Source organism: Cariama cristata, unplaced genomic scaffold (assembly GCF_000690535.1).
Source record: "Cariama cristata isolate BGI_N322 unplaced genomic scaffold, ASM69053v1 scaffold37165, whole genome shotgun sequence".
Taxonomy (NCBI): Eukaryota; Metazoa; Chordata; class Aves; order Cariamiformes; family Cariamidae; genus Cariama; species Cariama cristata.
Window position 1 is genome coordinate 63,025 of NW_009616499.1, and position 18,487 is coordinate 81,511.

The following is an 18,487-nucleotide window of genomic DNA, read 5'->3' on the forward strand; positions in this document are numbered from 1 at the left end:
GGTGCAATTTAGATGTGACGTTTATGTGCTTTCACACACAAAGCTCACACAGTGTATGTTCTTTCAGTATCAAGTTATGCCGAGTGTTGGTGTGGAGGTTATGAAGAATGAGCCAGATACCTTAATTCTAGAAAGGTAAGTGAAAGTAAGCTCAGATTGCTAACTCTTCAGTGACTTACAGTGTAGTATACAGGCATGAATCAGCACACTGTATGCCTGTGAATACAAGTTAGCGTAGCTAACTCCTCCTACTTGAGAAGGGAGATTTGATTTGGTACCTAGCTGGTACAGAGAAACTGTGGCTCATCTTTTGTAAACGTTTTAATCATGATATATGACTGGAATATACAAGAGAAAAAAATACACTGGCACACCAAAATAGAAAAGATTTTGTGTAATTTATGAAGCCAACACGATAAAGACGATCAAACTTTTGATTTTAATTAGCCTTTTATTAATGTTAAAATATTGAAGTGCCAAATACTTCTAGTTACTAGTTACACAGTATGCAGGAATACTGAATACTAAATACATATATACTTCTGTTATTTACGTTTCTTTTGTAACCATGACCTACATGGAAAAGGGAGTGAAACCAGCTTTTTGATGAAAGATTAATCTAGTTTAAAAGTGGTCATAAAAGTTACAGAACTTTAATTTACAGTACATTAGTATGAAAATTAACAAATCAAGTTGGTGCTTAAAGGAAGCACTGAAACTCAGTTTGAATTTATATTTCCATATTTTCTGTCTTCTAGGTCTGGCACAATGCTACATAATTCAAAGTGATACCTTGACAGTCATGTGTAAGTTTCCATTACTTTATCCTCAGTCAGTTTTAAAAAATATTGACTGTTCTAGAAAGATTTCTGCTGGGTCAATAAAGCTGCATCTGAAATTGAAGGTTCCACTTTATATTTAGCTGTGTCTTTCCTTGAGGTATGTAGGGTATAGGAGAAACAGGAAATATTTTCCAACTCATTTGAATATTGCATGAGTCAGTCTTAGGACATGAGAAAACTGCTGTCAGTACGCTCTTGGTGGTTTCACTATCTTGTAAAATGCTTTAGTCAGTCTTGCATCTTCCTAGCTTTCTGCCACTTTGTCAAGCACAAACAGAGGGGCAAGAATTCTGTTCCTGTTTGTTTCCACGATGCAACCATTTAGCACCATTTCATCCAAAATGATGTGCACTCTGTCCAAATTGAACATGATCTAGAAACATTTCAAGTTAAGTATATTTTGAAGAACATGAAGATAATCCAATGAAAATCTTAGGCACTTTAGTTCTTTAATCAAAGTTTACAAAAATAGGTATTTCTTAATTTATTCTAGTTTATTTGACTGTTTATTTTAATAGAGTTAGGAAAACAGTTCAACTGACAGTTTTTTTCTAACCACACAGATGACAAAAGTTTGTAGTAGAAAAGTTGACGCCCCAGCAGTATCCCATCCTGGAAGATTACCACATAGTAGTAAAGGCAAGGTAAACTTGAACTTAGATGTAGGCGGTTAATTTTACCATCTGCCCGAGTACCACGTATTGCCTGAATATAAAATGTTATCAAGGGATAAAAACCTTGAATGTGAAGATGCAAATATTCTGCGTTTCTTCTTAGAAAAGTAATTGTCAGTCAAATTCTTAAAATTTGATTCTCAAATTTTTCTTACCCTAAGTTACCACCACTATTTGATCTGCTTGAAAATAGCTTAAGAGGAATATGCTGATATGTAAAGTTGAGCCATTGATCTAGTAATAAATCTCATAAAGAAAGCAAAAGTAAATGAATGGTTGATATTTTAAATACTTTCTAAAAGAAAGATATTTATAATCTCTAACATTGACCTAAAGGAAAATAATCTGAAACAATATGAATTTGTACTGTTCTGAGATAGGAAATTTCTCCATAACCACATGTCTCTTTCCTTAACATTATCTAACAGCATCTGTCTCCAAAAAAAATGATGACAGGCCTTACTCTGGCATTAAGCGGCGGGCATTCTTCTGCATACGTTAGTGATTTGTGCATCCACTGAACAACTGCAAAGGGTTACTCAGTGAAAAAAAGACTCTTGCATTGCCATTTATCACCAGAACCTGAAATGGAAATTGGCATAGCAAAAAGCCTGCTGGGTGCATCTGTTACACGGGTCTGACATGCATCTACATACACAGAGGCATGAATAACCCTTCGTCTGCCTTCTGCTCCACCTGTTGCTGCTCTTTAAATGCACTCTTTGCTGTGCTTGACAGATCAGCTTTGCCTTAATTTTGCTCCTTCTGCTTCTTGCCTGTGTATTGAGGACTACTGCAGTGGAGCTAGCAAGATACTTTGTCCTTAACTTCTTTTAACTTTTTCCAGCTTTGATGAGAGTCTCTTGAGGCCCTTCCCTGCCCAGCATTCTATGGTTTGAGCTCAGGAAGACAGCCTGGTTTTGCTCTAGTCCTTGTTTTTATGTTAGCAGACATGGCCAGGTTTTTGAAGGCATCAACGTTTTCCTCTGCTCAGCATGATAAAGCTTAAATCTCGTTTTTTGAATGTGACTCGGGCGTTTAAGAGGACTGCTCTGTCTCCCGAGTTCAAACGGATCTAACTACAGCAGTCTGCCCTACTGCTGTGCCAAAGAGCAGGAACAGTGGGAGCACTGAACTGTATATGACAACAGCTGAGGAGCTGCATATTTGTATGTAGTTGTTCCTCCTAAGTGGTAAATATGAGTGGTGGGGAGACAACACCTTAAACCACCAGAGCCACAACAATGCCAGCTCATGAAAGTGAACAGTCTTAGGTCTGAATTCAAGAAATGGATTTAAGTTAAGTAACTGAACACCTCCATGCCTAGTTTTTTAGCACTTGGCTTTGAGAAGGGAATTCCTTAATCTGAGTTAGGTGCCTTATTTTCCCTGCAGTGAGTGGTGAAAGCCAGACCCACCAAACAACTCACAGGTTCTAGAGAACCAGGGCTGAAGCCAATACTTGGGAATGCAGAGAGGGATTTTTATGTAATTCTTTCTCTCAGATCCAGAAGCCCAAGTCATTACTTCAGGTAATGGTGACTGGCTCAGTCTCTTTTAAAAATGCCACAGTAGAGATGCTGCCTGCCTGAAACCTGTGGAGGACGGAGGCTGAGCTTGTCCTAAGCCTGGGGAATTCCAAACCCACCTTCCTCCATGGCCAAGCTTAGCTGAGTTGGTAGCAGCTGCACCTAGTGCCTTCTGCTTAAGGTTCTTCTGCTGTCTGTAAAGTTCCTGAGTATGATGGTCTAGCCTGGCGATGAGAGAAGCTTAAGTTTTTGTCCCTGTCTTGGCGATTTATTCTGCTGCACACATTAAAGCAAGAGGAGCACAGAGCATCTCATGTCAGCCTTGTGTGTGACCACTCTTCTAAGAGATGAAAAGTAGAAGCTTGAACTTGTTCAGGCTGAACTGTAGGATGAACCTGTATGGTCAAGTTGATGAGAATACAGCCAGCAGGCTGTCACCTTCCTCTGCCGTTGCACATTGCCATGAGTGCTCTGGGCTGAACTCAGTGCTATTCTGTTTGTGCAATTGTATCACTGCTCCAACAAATGCTTTCTCCTTGACCAAGAGTACAGCATGTCTAGGTATGTGTAGTAGCGGAATTCAGGCCCCCAAATAACTTTACTACTAGTTACTGTTAAGTGAGGAAGAGAAACTATAGCCATCAACAGGATCTTGGGTATGTCCATGGCTCATCAGATAGCTTTGAATTTGCTGGCCTAAACTTAACTGCTTAATTTAATTCTAAGTTGTATTTTAAATACTACACTTCTTCCTAAGTCTGACCTTAGGCCTAAATTGCTTCTAAAAATCAGACTCATGCCTTTCAGTGCTGAGGAGCAGTACTGTCCTTACAACTTCAACAGTCTCAGTTTCTGTGGTTCTAGAGACAAAGGTAGTTGTTTTACTTTGCTTGACAGATTAAAGACTCAAGACAAATTTCTTCCTATGGTATACTTTTCAAGTAAATCAGTCTTTACACAAATATTTTAATCCAAGAAATTAGGATTTCTTTATTCCACTAATACAAGAATTTTTAGGAAGACAGCTCCTCTACTGCTGCTTAGTTCACCTCTGACACTGCTCTAGACAGAGCAAGTGGATCTGTTAATGAAGTTAGATAACATTCTGTTAGGGTTTCAACAAGTAATAAAGCCAGCTCCTCCTGACTTTTAATTTTTACACTCTACCACTGATTCACAGTGCTCCAGTTCCCGTTGCAGAGCAAGAGCTCCTGTCTCTCCAGGCCTTCCTCTTCCTTGGAGCGTCCCAAGGATCCAAAACCTGTAAACTGGATCAACCAGGATCAGTGATGATGCAGCAACTTGCCACTCCTCCCTTATTTTTCTGCATCACCTTGTTTAAGAAAACATTTAAAACACACTTAGCACTGCTTCTTCCCCTGCTGCATTTCCTAAAGAACTGATACCATATCAAAGGAAAACTGCACCCAGACCAGTAAGTATCTTGCAGCTGTTCCACTCAACCCTATCTTAAATGAGACAACAATTCCCTGGCAGGGCCATTCCAGGTTATTTCAAAACTGGCCTACTCCATTACAGAAAACAGTGGTATGATTTCTGTCCAGCTGTAGCCTGTTAATCTCACAGTCATCGTTCCAGAAACAGTGATTTCACCTGTGGTTTGAATAGGGATACTAATACCATTCTGAAAGGATCTAGCATCTTGATTTTGGACAGTCCCAAAGCACTCTCTTACTCTCAACCTAACATCCCGGCTTCCTTTTTCAGTTCCTTTCCCACCTCTCTTTGCCATGCTGCTCTTCAAAAACAGTCAGATTGCACATGGAGCAACCTTGGCTTTTTTCCCCTTCCTCTAAGTCTCCTGACTATGCTCTGTGGTTACATCTTATCATATGCACACCACTTAGCCATTCGCGTCAGAATGCCCTGCCCAGTGAGGGATGTGTCTCTCTCCGATCCTCAGCAAGGCTCGTGCTCCCCACCTGTCACCTGTTTGGCAAGTGACCCCAAATTTCAGGGTTTAAAGCCCTGAAGTCATAGATCCACGCCCAGCTGAAAAGCAGCAAAGCAAACCAGTTTGAGCAACTGGCAACAGGAAAAAGCTGTGTTCTGTGTGTGCACTGCCACGTGCTCTACCCAGAACTGTCATTTAAGGTCCTGCTTCCAGCAAGAATCCTGGCTGCCCACAAAAGAGGATTAAGGGACTTTCACTAGATATATGCAGAGGCTAACGGGAATTTTTAAAAAAGTATGCAGAAGAAAACCTGTATTAATATCTGCATCTGTAGATAAAAGTCTGTAATAAATGTTTTCAGAGCACCCAGCTAGGAAATACGCTTAACAAGTTGTTGGCCTAGGCAAAAGGTGAGCCCTTACTGTCTTTGGTTTACAGATGTCAGCCAATGCTGTTGTGGCTGCGTACCTAGCAGTAGCAGTAAATGGCACCTGCTACAATTGGTATTTAAATGTTATGCTGGCTTTTAGTAACTTTAAGAGCTGCCCTTATTGAAGACACTAATGGTACTTTCTACTATTACAAAGAGTTTTTATGGCAGATAAGTACTAAGAGGAGGTAAACATGACAGTCTCTGTCTCCTTCCCCAAAACATTATATAGGTAGATAGTTAAGCAGAGGATGAGGTAAGGAAAGGAGAAAAGGAAAAAGGCACATTTAAGACTTGCATGTGATTAATAACTTCTTCATATAGAGACATTTTAAGGTATCTCAGGATTTTCCAGGCAAGTAATTAAGGGTGTGTCCAGGCTTAAGACATGATAAAGTGCAACCAACACCTTGTGATCGGGTAACACGCCCAGGAGCACAAACAAAAGCTTTGTAGATTATAGCACGAATACTTATGGGGCAGATGGTTTGCTACTGAATAACATCATTATAAAATTTTTATTTCCATCCTGGACATTCATCTTCAACTAAAGATTAGTTGGAGTTGCTTCTTTTTTTAATCAAGTCACACATTCTGACTTCTCTTTGCTAACATTTGCTGTAAATAACTTTTAGCCTATCTAAAGGCAGGCAAATTTTAGGCACCGAAACCCATGTAATGCTTTCTGACCATTTGGTCCTCAAATGACTATGCTGACATTAAATAGGAGACAAATGGTGCCTTTAAGTTCTGTGACATTCTAGAACAACAGTTTTAAGCTAATCCTTGTAGGTTTCCATTTCATCCACTTATTTTACAGTACAAAAGCAGTGTATCCTTATAAATTCTTAGAATAAATTCATCATTCAATTTTCTTACTACTTAAATGCACTGTATTCTGAACGGGTTATTCCCCAGGGGAATAATACACTTGATTCACAGGAAGCATTCCCTGTATCAAAGCTTTTTATCTATCCTAGGAGCAGCAGCAGCTAGTTGCAGTGGAATATAATAGTTTTTTTGGGATCAAGACAACATTCTTCAAATGCTTAGTCCTAGAGCACCCTGTCTTCCCCTGCCCCTCCCACAAGGGGAACATAAGTATCTGTTTTTTCCCTAAGTTAATAATGTCTTCGAGTAAGCTTTGCTTCACCAGTTTAAGCAATAGAAAAGTCAACTCTTTCTGATTTTAGAAATTCTCATGCTTACCAGCACATCATTCCCTATAAAGCTGCTGTGGCAACACTTGCACTTTTGTAGTCTGTCATCATCGCACCAAGAAAGTAGCTCCTACACCATCCAAGCTGGAGTTTTAGGGCTACAGAAAATCTCACTCACTTATTTCATACACAGAAGTGAGGCTCATCTCCTGCCGTTAACATGTTAAACAGCAACACCCCTAGGACAATTTCAGTACTTGTTCCTTCAACTGGCTTAACGACACTACTTACAGATACTTTAAAAGCAAACCGAACAACTTTAGAAATGTTATGTCATTCCATCATAGGTACCCTTAAGAATGTGACTGATGCTCAGAATGAAAGTGGACAGCCTATAATGGCTGAATTCAGACATAAAAGCTTCTGTAAAACCCACAGCTACTCTAGAGTTAAAGTAGTTACTTAATTGGCTAGTAGCTAATCAGCGTTCATTTTTTGCAGTATGCATGATAGATAACTTTGCAATTGTTCACGCATTGTTTAGCATCACACACACCTATGTCATACCTTCATATAAATTGTATGTATGAATCCTGTTGGGCAGGATTCAGATTGGACCCAGTCTCTGCCTTGTTATACAATCATTGAGAGACCTTAAGAGTCCCTTCATGCTGAATTTTCATTATTGCTCTTTTAGAATATAAGTGAATGTAGGAGTGTTATATTAATACTACAGCACTTGTGAATTTCAGGAAGGAAATACAGACAGTATATACACACATACATATACATATATATTTAAGTTCAGTAAATGAGACAAAGTTCCAGCTTATAGCAAGCATTAAAATATTCACAAAAGTGACATGAATTATTTCCTTTTGTTTTTTTTTTTTAGTAAAGAAGTAAGAACAATTACAAGAAAAATTACAGAATTTTTCCATGTTCTTCATATGTACTAATTCTTAAATAAGGTAAATAAACTATATTACTTTACAGTATTTGATTCCAGGGTGGCAGCTGTATTTCAGGTGTATAATTGAAACTCTTTGTACCACTAGATCTGCATTTAACCAACAACAAACATAGACATAAGGATAGCTGAAACAGAGTGAACAGGCAGTGGGACTGGAAGAACTGAGCAGGAAGATTGTTCACACTATACTCTCCTGGTTTAATTTTCTTTGAATTCAGTATTGTATTTTATTTACTTGCTATTTGTGTTTAATCGTTCAGGACTGTATTTTAGTATTTGGTTGTATTTAATTTTAGTTCATTTTTTAAATTATGTTTTAGTTAATATCCTGCAAATCATACACATGAAAATACAGCTGTGTAAGGCAGGGGGTGAGAAAAGAAAAAGATATCTGTGGCAATGCCTGGTTTCCTAAATTTCCTCCTCCCAGGCCCTTCTCCCTTTCCATCAATACAGAAAGTAAAACTCATCTAGACTTTCATGAAGCAAGACCAAAGCACAAACCTAATCTTACAACGATGCTGCTGCTATTTGGCTCAAGACACAGCTGTAACATTCAGTTTTTATTATTGCAGTCATCTGAATATCTATTTTATTGTAAACTTAAAGAAAAAAGTAAAACCCTGAAGTAATAATTAGTTAAGCCTGAAAGTTCCCCCATTAATATAACTTTTCATGTCTAGGTTCTAATGGTACTTAGTTCTCTCTAAGGAAGCTCACCCTGTCTTACTTGAAATGGTTCCAGGCTTATCTTAATGACTGAGGATTTCAATAGGTGACTCTCATGAACATCAGCCATGCTTTCAGAAAGGTGCGAAGATGGTGCTACTTACTGTTTGACCATCAGTGCTACGAAGACAGTATTAACTGGAACATATACCAAAAAGAGATAGACAAATGGATTTCTGATATTGAAAAGGATACATCTAATTCACTCTGCAAGGAAAAGAGATAGACAACCACTAGTTACAGTTTGATCTCTTATCTCATAGTCATTAAACATTACACATCCCTTTAGAGGATAAAGAAAGTCTTCAAAATAATGATACAAATTTTTAGGGAGATTCAGATTTCTGTTCTGGACTGTACAGTTACATGCTCTTTCTGGCAACACAGCTTTTGCCTTTGATGTGTTGTTACCTGCCTCCATAACAAAAGCTAATGTTCTGAAAGTTTTACTTGGAAAAACCCACTGAGGTCACCCACAAGTAACAATTTGAATATACACAGTGCTATCTGAATGAGTGAGTGGAAAAGCAGCATCTCTAATCTTGGCAACTCCAGCCCTACACTCTCTCTCCTTCTGCAAAAAAAAGATGTTAATGCCAAGTTTACCATTTATATAAAAACACAGTTAAAAATGTTGCTGCAGATCTTTCAACAGCAAAAGCTAGACACTGTATATACCCATGGCTGTGGTAGCTGTGGCTGGATATATTAGGAGAGGGAAGGCAACTCCAAGCTTTGGACCCTTAGCATTTCTAACTGTTCTCCAGCCACAGCAACACAATTCCTCACATAGTCATCATTTCCCTTCTAGTCTTGGCCTGGATTTAGCCCAAGTAGTTTTATTCATTTAACCGAAATATCTGAGTTAGAAGCTCTTGTGGTCTCTCTGCAGTCAACAGAAGAGATGGGTATCTTCAACAGTTGACTCGGCACACTTGAGGCATGACTCACTTTCTCGACATACTCATCGGTCTCCACTGCCGGTAATGGGAGCTTAGGATGACCAAACTTCTAACTTAGGTGCCTCAGTTAAATGTCTACATTTAGAAACAATTAATCACAGCCTCAGTAGTTAAGATCTTGCACAACTGGGGTGAAGCCTCCCCAGCCTCTGCTGAAACAGGGAATCTTTATCTGCTACCAAAGGAATTTAGTTTGCTAACACGGTTTGCATTCACAGTCTAACCCTGGTTTTAGGGGGAGTTCCCACTGATAAAATTGCTACTACTTCTACGATTTAAAGATGCACTAAACTTGACCAGTTCTAGTCTACAGGCCTCCGCTGACTGACTCCACCATTCTTCAATTAGGAATTTCTTACACATCACAAAAATTGTATTTTAAGAACCTGATCCATTTAAGTTTCCTCAGCATTAAAAAGTAGTTGAAAACATTGGAATGTGCATTCTGAACAGTATGCAGAGTTTTCCCTGGGTAGCCATATAAAAGTTGAAGGGGACTCAGAATTACACCTCACAAGCAACTTTGAAAGCTTTCCCCCCAATTCTGATAATGTTTGTTCTGATATCTGAACTCAAGCTCTGTAAACTCCATTAGATAAAAATAGAGTATGTGAGAATGTTTAAAGCTCACAAGCCTAAAAATAATAGATGACAAAATGTCCTTCTAGAGCAGGACAGATGTTCTTTCCTTTCCCAGAGTTCTGTCTCTGCTGTCATCATGATAATTTGGGATTCTGCTAAAATTCTGCAAATCCTAAACATTAAGCCGCAATAGTACAGACTTATACTTTCTTGCTCTGTGGTTTCTGCCAGAAACTCCAGCTGGAATTATAGCCCTCCTCTTCAGTGCTCTGCCATTTATTGTGTTATATGCTATTAAAAATAGAATCATGGAATGGCATGAGATTTCTTTAACCATCCCCCTTTTCAGTTCCCCTAGTTTCTGAAATGCTAAGGAAAATACAAAATACTCTGGTATGATGAATTCAGCAATTTTCTAGCAACTATCAATGGCTGGGTTATATACGTGGTCAAGGAATTATACATAAAACTGTACTCTATATATGTAAGAACTACATCTATTTTTGCTGTGCCTCAAGTGAAGAAACTAAAACTTGAGAAGTGGTTGGCAACTATTAACTCAATTAGACAAATAAGATGTGACTAAATTTTGTTGTGCATTCCTGTGGTGCCGGGATCAAATTCCTGGTTATCACTGCTTTGGTTGAGACTGCAATCATACCAATTTTAAGAGACAAATTCTGAACAGTCAGAAAGTGATATACTTAGTACCAGCAGTTTCAACAAGCTGATGCAACATTAATTGAGATAATAGCTTTGAACATTTGCCAGGTATCTAAATAGTGAAGCATGCCGATGACTTTTTCAAGCATGTCCTTGAATTCACAGGGAGCTCTGCCACGTCTGCTGTGGTACTAAGACTGGGAAACCAGTTACAGACTCTGCCTACTGATCTCTTGTATGTATGATTACCAACATAATACCCTCAAGCACATGGACTACAGAGGAAATTTGATCCCATCCTCTTTTCTGAGAAGGATATCCAACACATTTCAGCATAGATAAACTGAAATTGTGCCAAAGTATGATTTCAGGCAAATTTGCTTATAACAAGATTGTTACAAACCCTATATTAAATAGCCGTGTTCTAACCAGGATTAAAATGCTGCATTTTCAAACTTTGTAAAAAAACCAAGCAAACAAAAAAATCTCCCACCAATATGAGCAGTGTCATTTTAACTGGAGCCATGTCTGATGTTGAATCCTTAATGAAATGACTATCTGTATAATAGCCGTTTTATCAGATATCCACTGTTGCATGACAACAATATGGGGAGCACAAGTACAGACTGGTTTTTGAGGTTTCATTTGCTCCATCCTTCTGCTCTTGTTCATTGAGAGTGATGTCAGCTCCCTTCTTAATGCTTACACCATCTTTATCATGACTGAAGTTGATTTGGGGGATGTAATGCTAAGAACTGCAAAAAAGAACTGTAAAGAAAGACCTCTTGATTTCTTTAAAATGTATAAAATGCTAGTGGCTAATTTAAGAGTAGATGACCCAAAGAAAACCCTGAGTATAACCATATAAAAACATGCTTTTCTAACAAATATTTCTGGTACTCCTTGTCTGATGATTTATAACCCACGTATACTTTTACTTCTCTGAAAAATCAACTAATGCTTTTTTTTTTCTTCTTTTTTTCCTTCTTTTTTTTTTTTTACAGTTGTAATACTCACACTAAAGTATTCAAAATTGCAAATGAATATGGAAAAAAAATATTTTCTCCTTAGATCTATTCCCTGAAATGATATATTCACTAAAGCTTTGAAAGGGAAGAAATATTTCATAATAGACTCAATGTCTCACTCACCACTCTGCTGAAGTATTTGTCCAAAACTTCCACAAAATTATGAATTAGTTCATATACTGCCATCTCATTCTGAAATTAGACGAACACCAAGTGAATATTAAATGAATAGCTAGAAAATGTAACAGCATTCTTTGCGTTATTTCAGTTTGTGGTGGATGAAAAGCAACTAGAAAATATAAGACCAACAATGAAGTGCAGAAGCTCAGGCCACCCTAGTGAGAGGAGGTGTGCTTACCCAGTGGAGGTACCGAGAGCAGGCGAGTGCTCAGGGGCAGAAGCTTCAGGCCAGCCACACAAGTAAGCACTGCAGTACCCAAGAGATTTGTCTCGTCTGGGTTGCTGCCATCTCACTGCATCCTTCATTCCATCATCACCCAGGTTAGATACATAGATAGGTACAGCTAACTAAGCTATGCCTACCCCTGCCAAAGTCACGCCGGCCAGCTGCAGCACAGAGCCAAGCCATGCTGCAGCAGTATAGGTGGGCAATTTTTGTAGCAAAGCCAAAAGAATTTGCCCCAAATTGTCATTATAAACCATTATAACCCGACTTGAAGACACTGTGGTAGTCAGCAGCTACCTTCCACCCCACCCTGTTAAGGTCTCCAATAGTAAGCTTTAAATTAATTTCTGAGAACTGGGAATCGATGTAAACACTAAAGCCTTGCGGGCTCAGCCTGAATGCATGAAATAAAAGTACTTGTCAATTTCCAGATACTTACTTTTTTTTAATTTTTTTTTAAAAAATATAATAAATTGCTGTCTTTCTAGCTGACAGTATGGGAATTTTTGCTTTGGCCATGGATGTTAAAAACAGTGGGCAGTGGTGAAGTCACCACAGATGAGAAAGCTGATCTGGCTGTAATGCTAACATTTGTTGAGAAACCCCACCCCACATAAATTGATGTTTAATAAATCATACATTTAGAAAGCAGAATCAGTACAAGGCTCAGAAAGGCTGCCTCATGATAACAGTTCAGTCTACTGCTATAGACTGAAGTCAAACATACCACATTTTCTTTTATACCTCTCTTTATTTCACAGAAATAAAAATGTTTGGGTTTTTTTTTTGCAATGACTCCTTAAAATTCTCTAATTGCTACTGCAAAATTCCATACTGGAAAAAGACTTGAGCTCTTGCCCCTGATAATCTCTACAAGCTTTCATTTCAAGAGGGTATATAATTTCTTACCTCTGTCTCATTGATTCCAACGACTACGAAAAGAGCTGCATACTGTCGGTATACCAGCTTAAAGTCCTTATACTCAATGAAAGAGCACTAGGCAGAAGCAAAATGGGTGAAATATAGTAGCTGTCGTTTAAGCATACAACAGTGTTAAGCGCACAGTGCTCAAAGAGCCTAAGCTTTCAAGTTTGTAAAGCCCACAAAGAAGAATGGATTTCCCAAGATCCACCAAACAATTTTGACTTGAAAGAAATCTAGTAGGGTAACTGTTACACAAAACTTTTCATCTGCTGGCAGAAAACAGGCTACCACTTTTTAAATGGAAAAACTGGAACATAGAACTGAAGAGACTTGTTCAGGGTTATAAGGGAGTCAGTACTTCCCCTAAATTTTCATTTGGAAGCAATTCCAAAAGAGACAACCTGAAGGTCATTTTCATAATTAAAAAATGATATTTTTATATAAAAATTAAGAGTATTAGACTCCCAGACCCAGGGGGGATATTCACGTCTTTCACAATAAGGCAGGAGCCAGCAGATGGTGCTGTTATACACTGCTTTACAAGATGCCGTCTCTTTGGGGGTTTTTTAAGTATCATTTTACTCAGTCCTTGAAATGGCAGCAAACTGTTCTTTTGGCGAAGTTTCTGTTTGGAGATGCTCTTGCAAGAGCAGCATGGAGGAGATTAATTTCTTCAGCCACTGTCAAGTCTGTGAACTAAGGTACTTTATAGGAACTGCTATTTTTTCTGAGGTTTTCTAGAATGAAATGAGAGGACCACTGTTCAAGGACACACATAATTAATGAAAAATAAAGAAGCTGACTTCAGAACACAAACCAAAAAACTCCATCTGCAGTCCAAGTCACATATTTCTCCTCCGATGCAAGTCAATGTGCTCAAAAGTTTTGCTAAATTTGGTACTTTTCTTAAAGAACCAATGGCTCAATTACGTGAGCCATGAAAATCTCAACTTCCATCTAAGAAATTTTCCAACTCCTAAATTTCCTGACTTAGTTGCAGAAAGTGTCAATGCTTTTTTTGAATAAAAATGCCTAAAACAGAGGACTAAAAATCTGTGTTTCTAAAACCTCCTGTGTTTTAGATGGTATTTTTATGATTTAGAATCCTCTCTCATAAGTTTTTTGTTTAAACTTGGAGCTGTCAGTACTATCCCTACTACCTTGTGGCAAAGCAGCAGTAATATCTCTCTATTGATCTCTACCAGACAAGCAATAAAAGGATAAAATAAATTCTTCCTGGACTTCCAAGCTTCTTCAAACAAATGGGAGGAATCTTCATGACAATGATATGAAAAACTCCAATGCAGAATAACAGTTCAACTGACTGAACCCATAATCTAGAAACACAATCTTTTCCTTCATGGGTACAAATGAAATAATGACCTGCAATGGAAACTAGTGTGTTTTCAGAATTATCGACATGAAAGATGTGAGCTGTAGATAAAATAAAATGGCTAGGGGAAAAACTTCAAAACTTACCTGATCCTTTGAACGGGACAGACAGTTTTTGATTACTTCAGCTTCCAGCATTGTCCGTTTATTAATTTCTACATGCTCATAATACCTAGAGAGCCTTGTTTGACCTTGTTTGTTTACCATAAGAAAAAATTTTATCATTTCTTTTTTGTTGATCTCAGTGGTAGATTTGAATATGGGGTGCAGGAGTCAAGAAGAGTATTTCTGTGAGGTGGGGGGGGAAAAAAAAAAGTAGTGTACGTAGGAGTTATAAAAGACTTCTTAAAAGCTAGCCAGCCTAGATCTGCATATATTTAAGACTGAGTCTATTGCCAAAACATAGAATATAGGAAAAAAATCTCTAATCTTTTGCATGCATCCCATGAGTAAAACTTCAGTTTTTTCCCACACAAATAATCACAAACTATGTAATAAATAATGGCTTTCACATTATCAGGCAATTTAATTTCTTTGTAGGATTTGGGGAATTGGAGAAGCAAACAATTACTTCTTCAAAACTGGAAATTTACTCACCATTTTCTTCCTGCATGCTAACTGGTTTGAGAACATTACCAGAAATTCGCTTAATACCAAAACATAAGATTAACACAGCTCATAATAGCGTAATTGGCCTATGACCACATTTTTTTTCCCTGACTTGTATTTAATAATTTCATTCATACCATCCTGACATCAGATTGAAGGGAGAGAGGACAAAGGGAAATGCATGGGCCACAACACATGACCATGTCTTTGATGCACAGTGAGAGCCTCCTAAATATTTGGGTATCAGCAGCATCAGCACACATCTTGAGCTGGACCAGGAGCCGCTGAAATCTGTTTTCTCCCGTCTAATTTCCCACACTGATGCAAAAGGTAGATTCTGCACTTAATGAAAACTAAGTGTGGCTCTTTGATAGCTAGGGAGAAACCCGGTCATGTTAATTACTCAAAACAGGTTAATCTCAATCTAAGTAAATATTAACCCACGCAATGCCACCAAAATATAGTTATAGAATATAAATATGCCACATGCAATGCACATGAAAAAGGCTATTGAAAAGAGCACAGCATATATCAGAATCTGCTTGCTAAACAACTGAAATCTTTCATGTTTTGAAAAGCATGCAAAAAAAGGTAAGCTGCAGATGTAATTTTTTGAAATAGACATTCTGGGTTATTTTCTTTAATGCCAGAAAACAGTTACTGTAATGTTTTCCATCTGAGTCTCTATTTAGACCACAGATTTATTGGCCCGAATGCTCTTGAGGTTTATGTGCTAGAAATACAGCAACTACTGCAAAAGCTTTCTTTATTCCAGTTCTGAAGAGTTGCTCCTTGCCTGGTGCAAATATTCTCTCCTAAGGTCTCGCAGCTCCTGTGAGAAAGTCCAAGCTGAAAAAAAAACATACCAGGAATGCAGAGAACAATACAGTGTAGCTCTTTGTGTAAATATGGTATATCTTAATGCAGAAAAGCAAAAGGGGAAAAATACAAAACCCAAAATACGTCTTTGAGGCAGCAACCTCATAGACATTTAAACACGTGCTGATTTTTTATAAGGCAAGCTGCATAGGTGCTGCCTCATATTATAAAGCAATTTGAATAAACTGGCTATATACTATTCATGGGTGAAAACATCTAAATCTTTCATGATAGTGATACAAAAAATCCCAATATATCTGTGCTGACATTAATTATTGCTTACTTCTGATTCATATTGGTCACCCAATTTTCTGAAAGAAAAGCCACCTCCATTATCATCTCTTGGATCTCAAGAAAGTGATCCCGTTTTCCTCAGTGTACTGTGGTTTACTCCATATACAAAGAAGTTTAGATTTCTATACCAAATGTATCTTCGTTTATTAGACTTGATACTGAGAAATAATTTCTTAACTAAGTGACACCTCCAGGGAGTAGGAGTCCAGGATCAATCCTCAGGATGAAAGAATCTGTTTGGAATCGTGACTGTCTCAGAGCTTCTCACCTCTGCTAGGCACAGTGAAGTCTCTTCACCTCCAGAACAGCACACTTTTGATGATTCACTCTGACAGAAGAGTCATGGACACTGGTCAGTCCTGCTCCAGTGGTGCGCACAGCTTGTCCACTGTACCCCGGGCTTCTGAACTAGCACAGGTTGGTCTCTGAGAAAGAATTAAGTAATTAAGACAAAAAAGGGCCCAGATGGGAATGTATGACAGGATCTTCAGTTTAGGCTATTTATGACTAAATGGGAGAGTACCGTCTATACAATATTTTCTGCGTTTAATACGTGGGTCTTTTTTTCCCCCCCTATTCTGTTTTCTATTGTTGCTTGAAGTTAGAGTTGCAATAAGAAGAGATGTCTTAATATTCTGAAGCACAAAGAAAGGTAAAACAGTGAGATGACTTAGTCATTTTTTGATACAAACCTTCCAAGAATTAAGGATAAGAATGAACGACTCCTTCCAGCTCAGAAGGAAGCACTCTAGCAAGGGCCAACCTCACGAGCAAAAGAAACTTGAAGCTTTAAAGCTACTTAAAAAAGGGTTGTGGTCTGAAAGAGGAACAACCTAAGAAATGCTGCCGACTGTTTTAATGAAAAAAATTACAAGCTCAGACACGGAGGACCAAAAGCTATGCACGTTGCTCCTACTAACTGCAAAACTTATCTGTCCAAGCTAAACAGATAATGACAGCTTTTCTCTCTTCTTCTTAGTTTTATGCTTGATCTTTGTGTTTGGTACTGCTGAAGCATGAATTAATAGTCCTCTGTTTTGAACAACTTGTTTCCAAGCTATTTTAACAATTTAGTCATAAATGGTACTGAGGAACATAAGTCTTGTTCTCAGAAATCAGCAAGTTGCAGAAATCCATCCTAGAAGAATAAAAACCTGAGGCTTAACATGTCGGCAGATATTCAAGTGGGACCTGAGAAAGTGAGAACAGTAAAACTACCCCAGGAGCACTGACAGAGCTGTTGTACTTTGAGTTACTGTTAAGCAACATATAACAGAAAAAATATATGAGGAATTGATACATATGGATCCTATTGCAGGATTGGCCCGTAATCCTACTTATTCTTTTATTAACCTAATTTTTCTACATGGTTAATCCCTTTCTGATATTGTGACTATTGTATCTGTGTGTATTCTTAAGAATGGCCTGGATTGTTTAACGTATGAAAATACTTTAGACGAGATTTTTTTTTTTAATCCTCACAAATGCTTTTATCCAGAATAGATATAAAAAAAATGAATCATGTTGTAACAGAGGTAGAACCATAGTAGTACTCAAATGTGTTATCTGTAATTTATGAGACAATCATTATTCACAGTATTAGAACAGGTGATTAACAACTGTAGGAAAGAGGTCCGCTAGTATCACTAGTCATTTCTGTATTTTCCCCATCAGCCCCAAAGATAGCTTCCAAAATTTTAGCCAGAAATTTTGCTTATATAAATGGTAGCAGAAGCACACAATTTTGTGCAGAAATACTGGAATAAATTTACATGTACAAATAATAATTTTTTAAAAAGCATGCAAGCATAGCTGTGGAATCTGACCTTGAGAATAACACCAGTGTTAAAAATGTCTTAAGGGGGTTTTTATTTCCTTTAAAAATAATTCTAAAAAAAATCACTTGTAGAAATAAAAACATTTGCTTGCACAATTTAGGCAAAAAAAGGAAATTACCAAATTTTGTTTCTAACTAACAAGGTTTATTTCTTCTCCTTTCATCTTGGCTTTCAGATACAGACATGTTAAAATTAGTTTTGCATATATAAGATGTAAAGGAACTTGTGATGTATAATAAACAAACAAAAACCCTATCTGTGCATGTTGATGGGTGGAGGAACTCCCATTCTTTCATCAAGTTCTATGTATTCGAGAAGCTACCTTTTACGATCAATAATCGGTACTCTACTTATGAAGATGGCTCCATTTCTTCTGATACAGCTCTTGCATGGTTTTCTGTGCATTCTCATGTGCACACCTGCGTGTATCCATGCACACGCACACAAATTACAATGCTTTTATGCATGCAGAATCAAATGGTTCAAGGAAACTGGTGACGCTACAAGCTTTTCATATCTCTGCCATTATTTTGCTCATTTTAGCAATGAAAAGACATTACTATCTGAAGGCTGTTTGTCAGAAATGAATAGGCTGTCTCATTCCAGGTCACTGGACAACTATCTGCATCAGAAATGCGCTTAGGAACAGAAGACTGGA

The 18,487-nt window shown here is 37.9% G+C and overlaps 1 protein-coding gene across 1 annotated transcript; it reads right to left on the minus strand.

The window, feature by feature from the left end:
- Positions 1 to 1,086: 1,086 nt before the first annotated feature.
- AP4S1 (adaptor-related protein complex 4, sigma 1 subunit) lies at positions 1,087 to 14,434 on the minus strand. Its single transcript, XM_009700189.1, has 5 exons — positions 14,297 to 14,434; positions 12,803 to 12,889; positions 11,611 to 11,679; positions 8,448 to 8,459; positions 1,087 to 1,215 (listed from the first exon to the last, which is right to left on the minus strand). The coding sequence occupies exons 1-5, from the start codon at positions 14,432 to 14,434 to the stop codon at positions 1,087 to 1,089; spliced, it is 435 nt and encodes a 144-aa protein (XP_009698491.1).
- Between the last annotated feature and the right edge of the window lie 4,053 nt (positions 14,435 to 18,487).

Excerpts from the sequence above, each read along its gene's own strand:
- AP4S1 (XM_009700189.1), bottom strand. The coding sequence starts at position 14,434 with ATGATAAAATTTTTTCTTATGGTAAACAAACAAGGTCAAACAAGGCTC. Across the intron at positions 12,890-14,296 it reads TGTCCCGTTCAAAGGATCAG|TGCTCTTTCATTGAGTATAA; the intron begins GTAAGTTTTGAA and ends GCTTCTGCCTAG. Across the intron at positions 11,680-12,802 it reads TTGGAATCAATGAGACAGAG|AATGAGATGGCAGTATATGA; the intron begins GTAAGAAATTAT and ends GTCTAATTTCAG.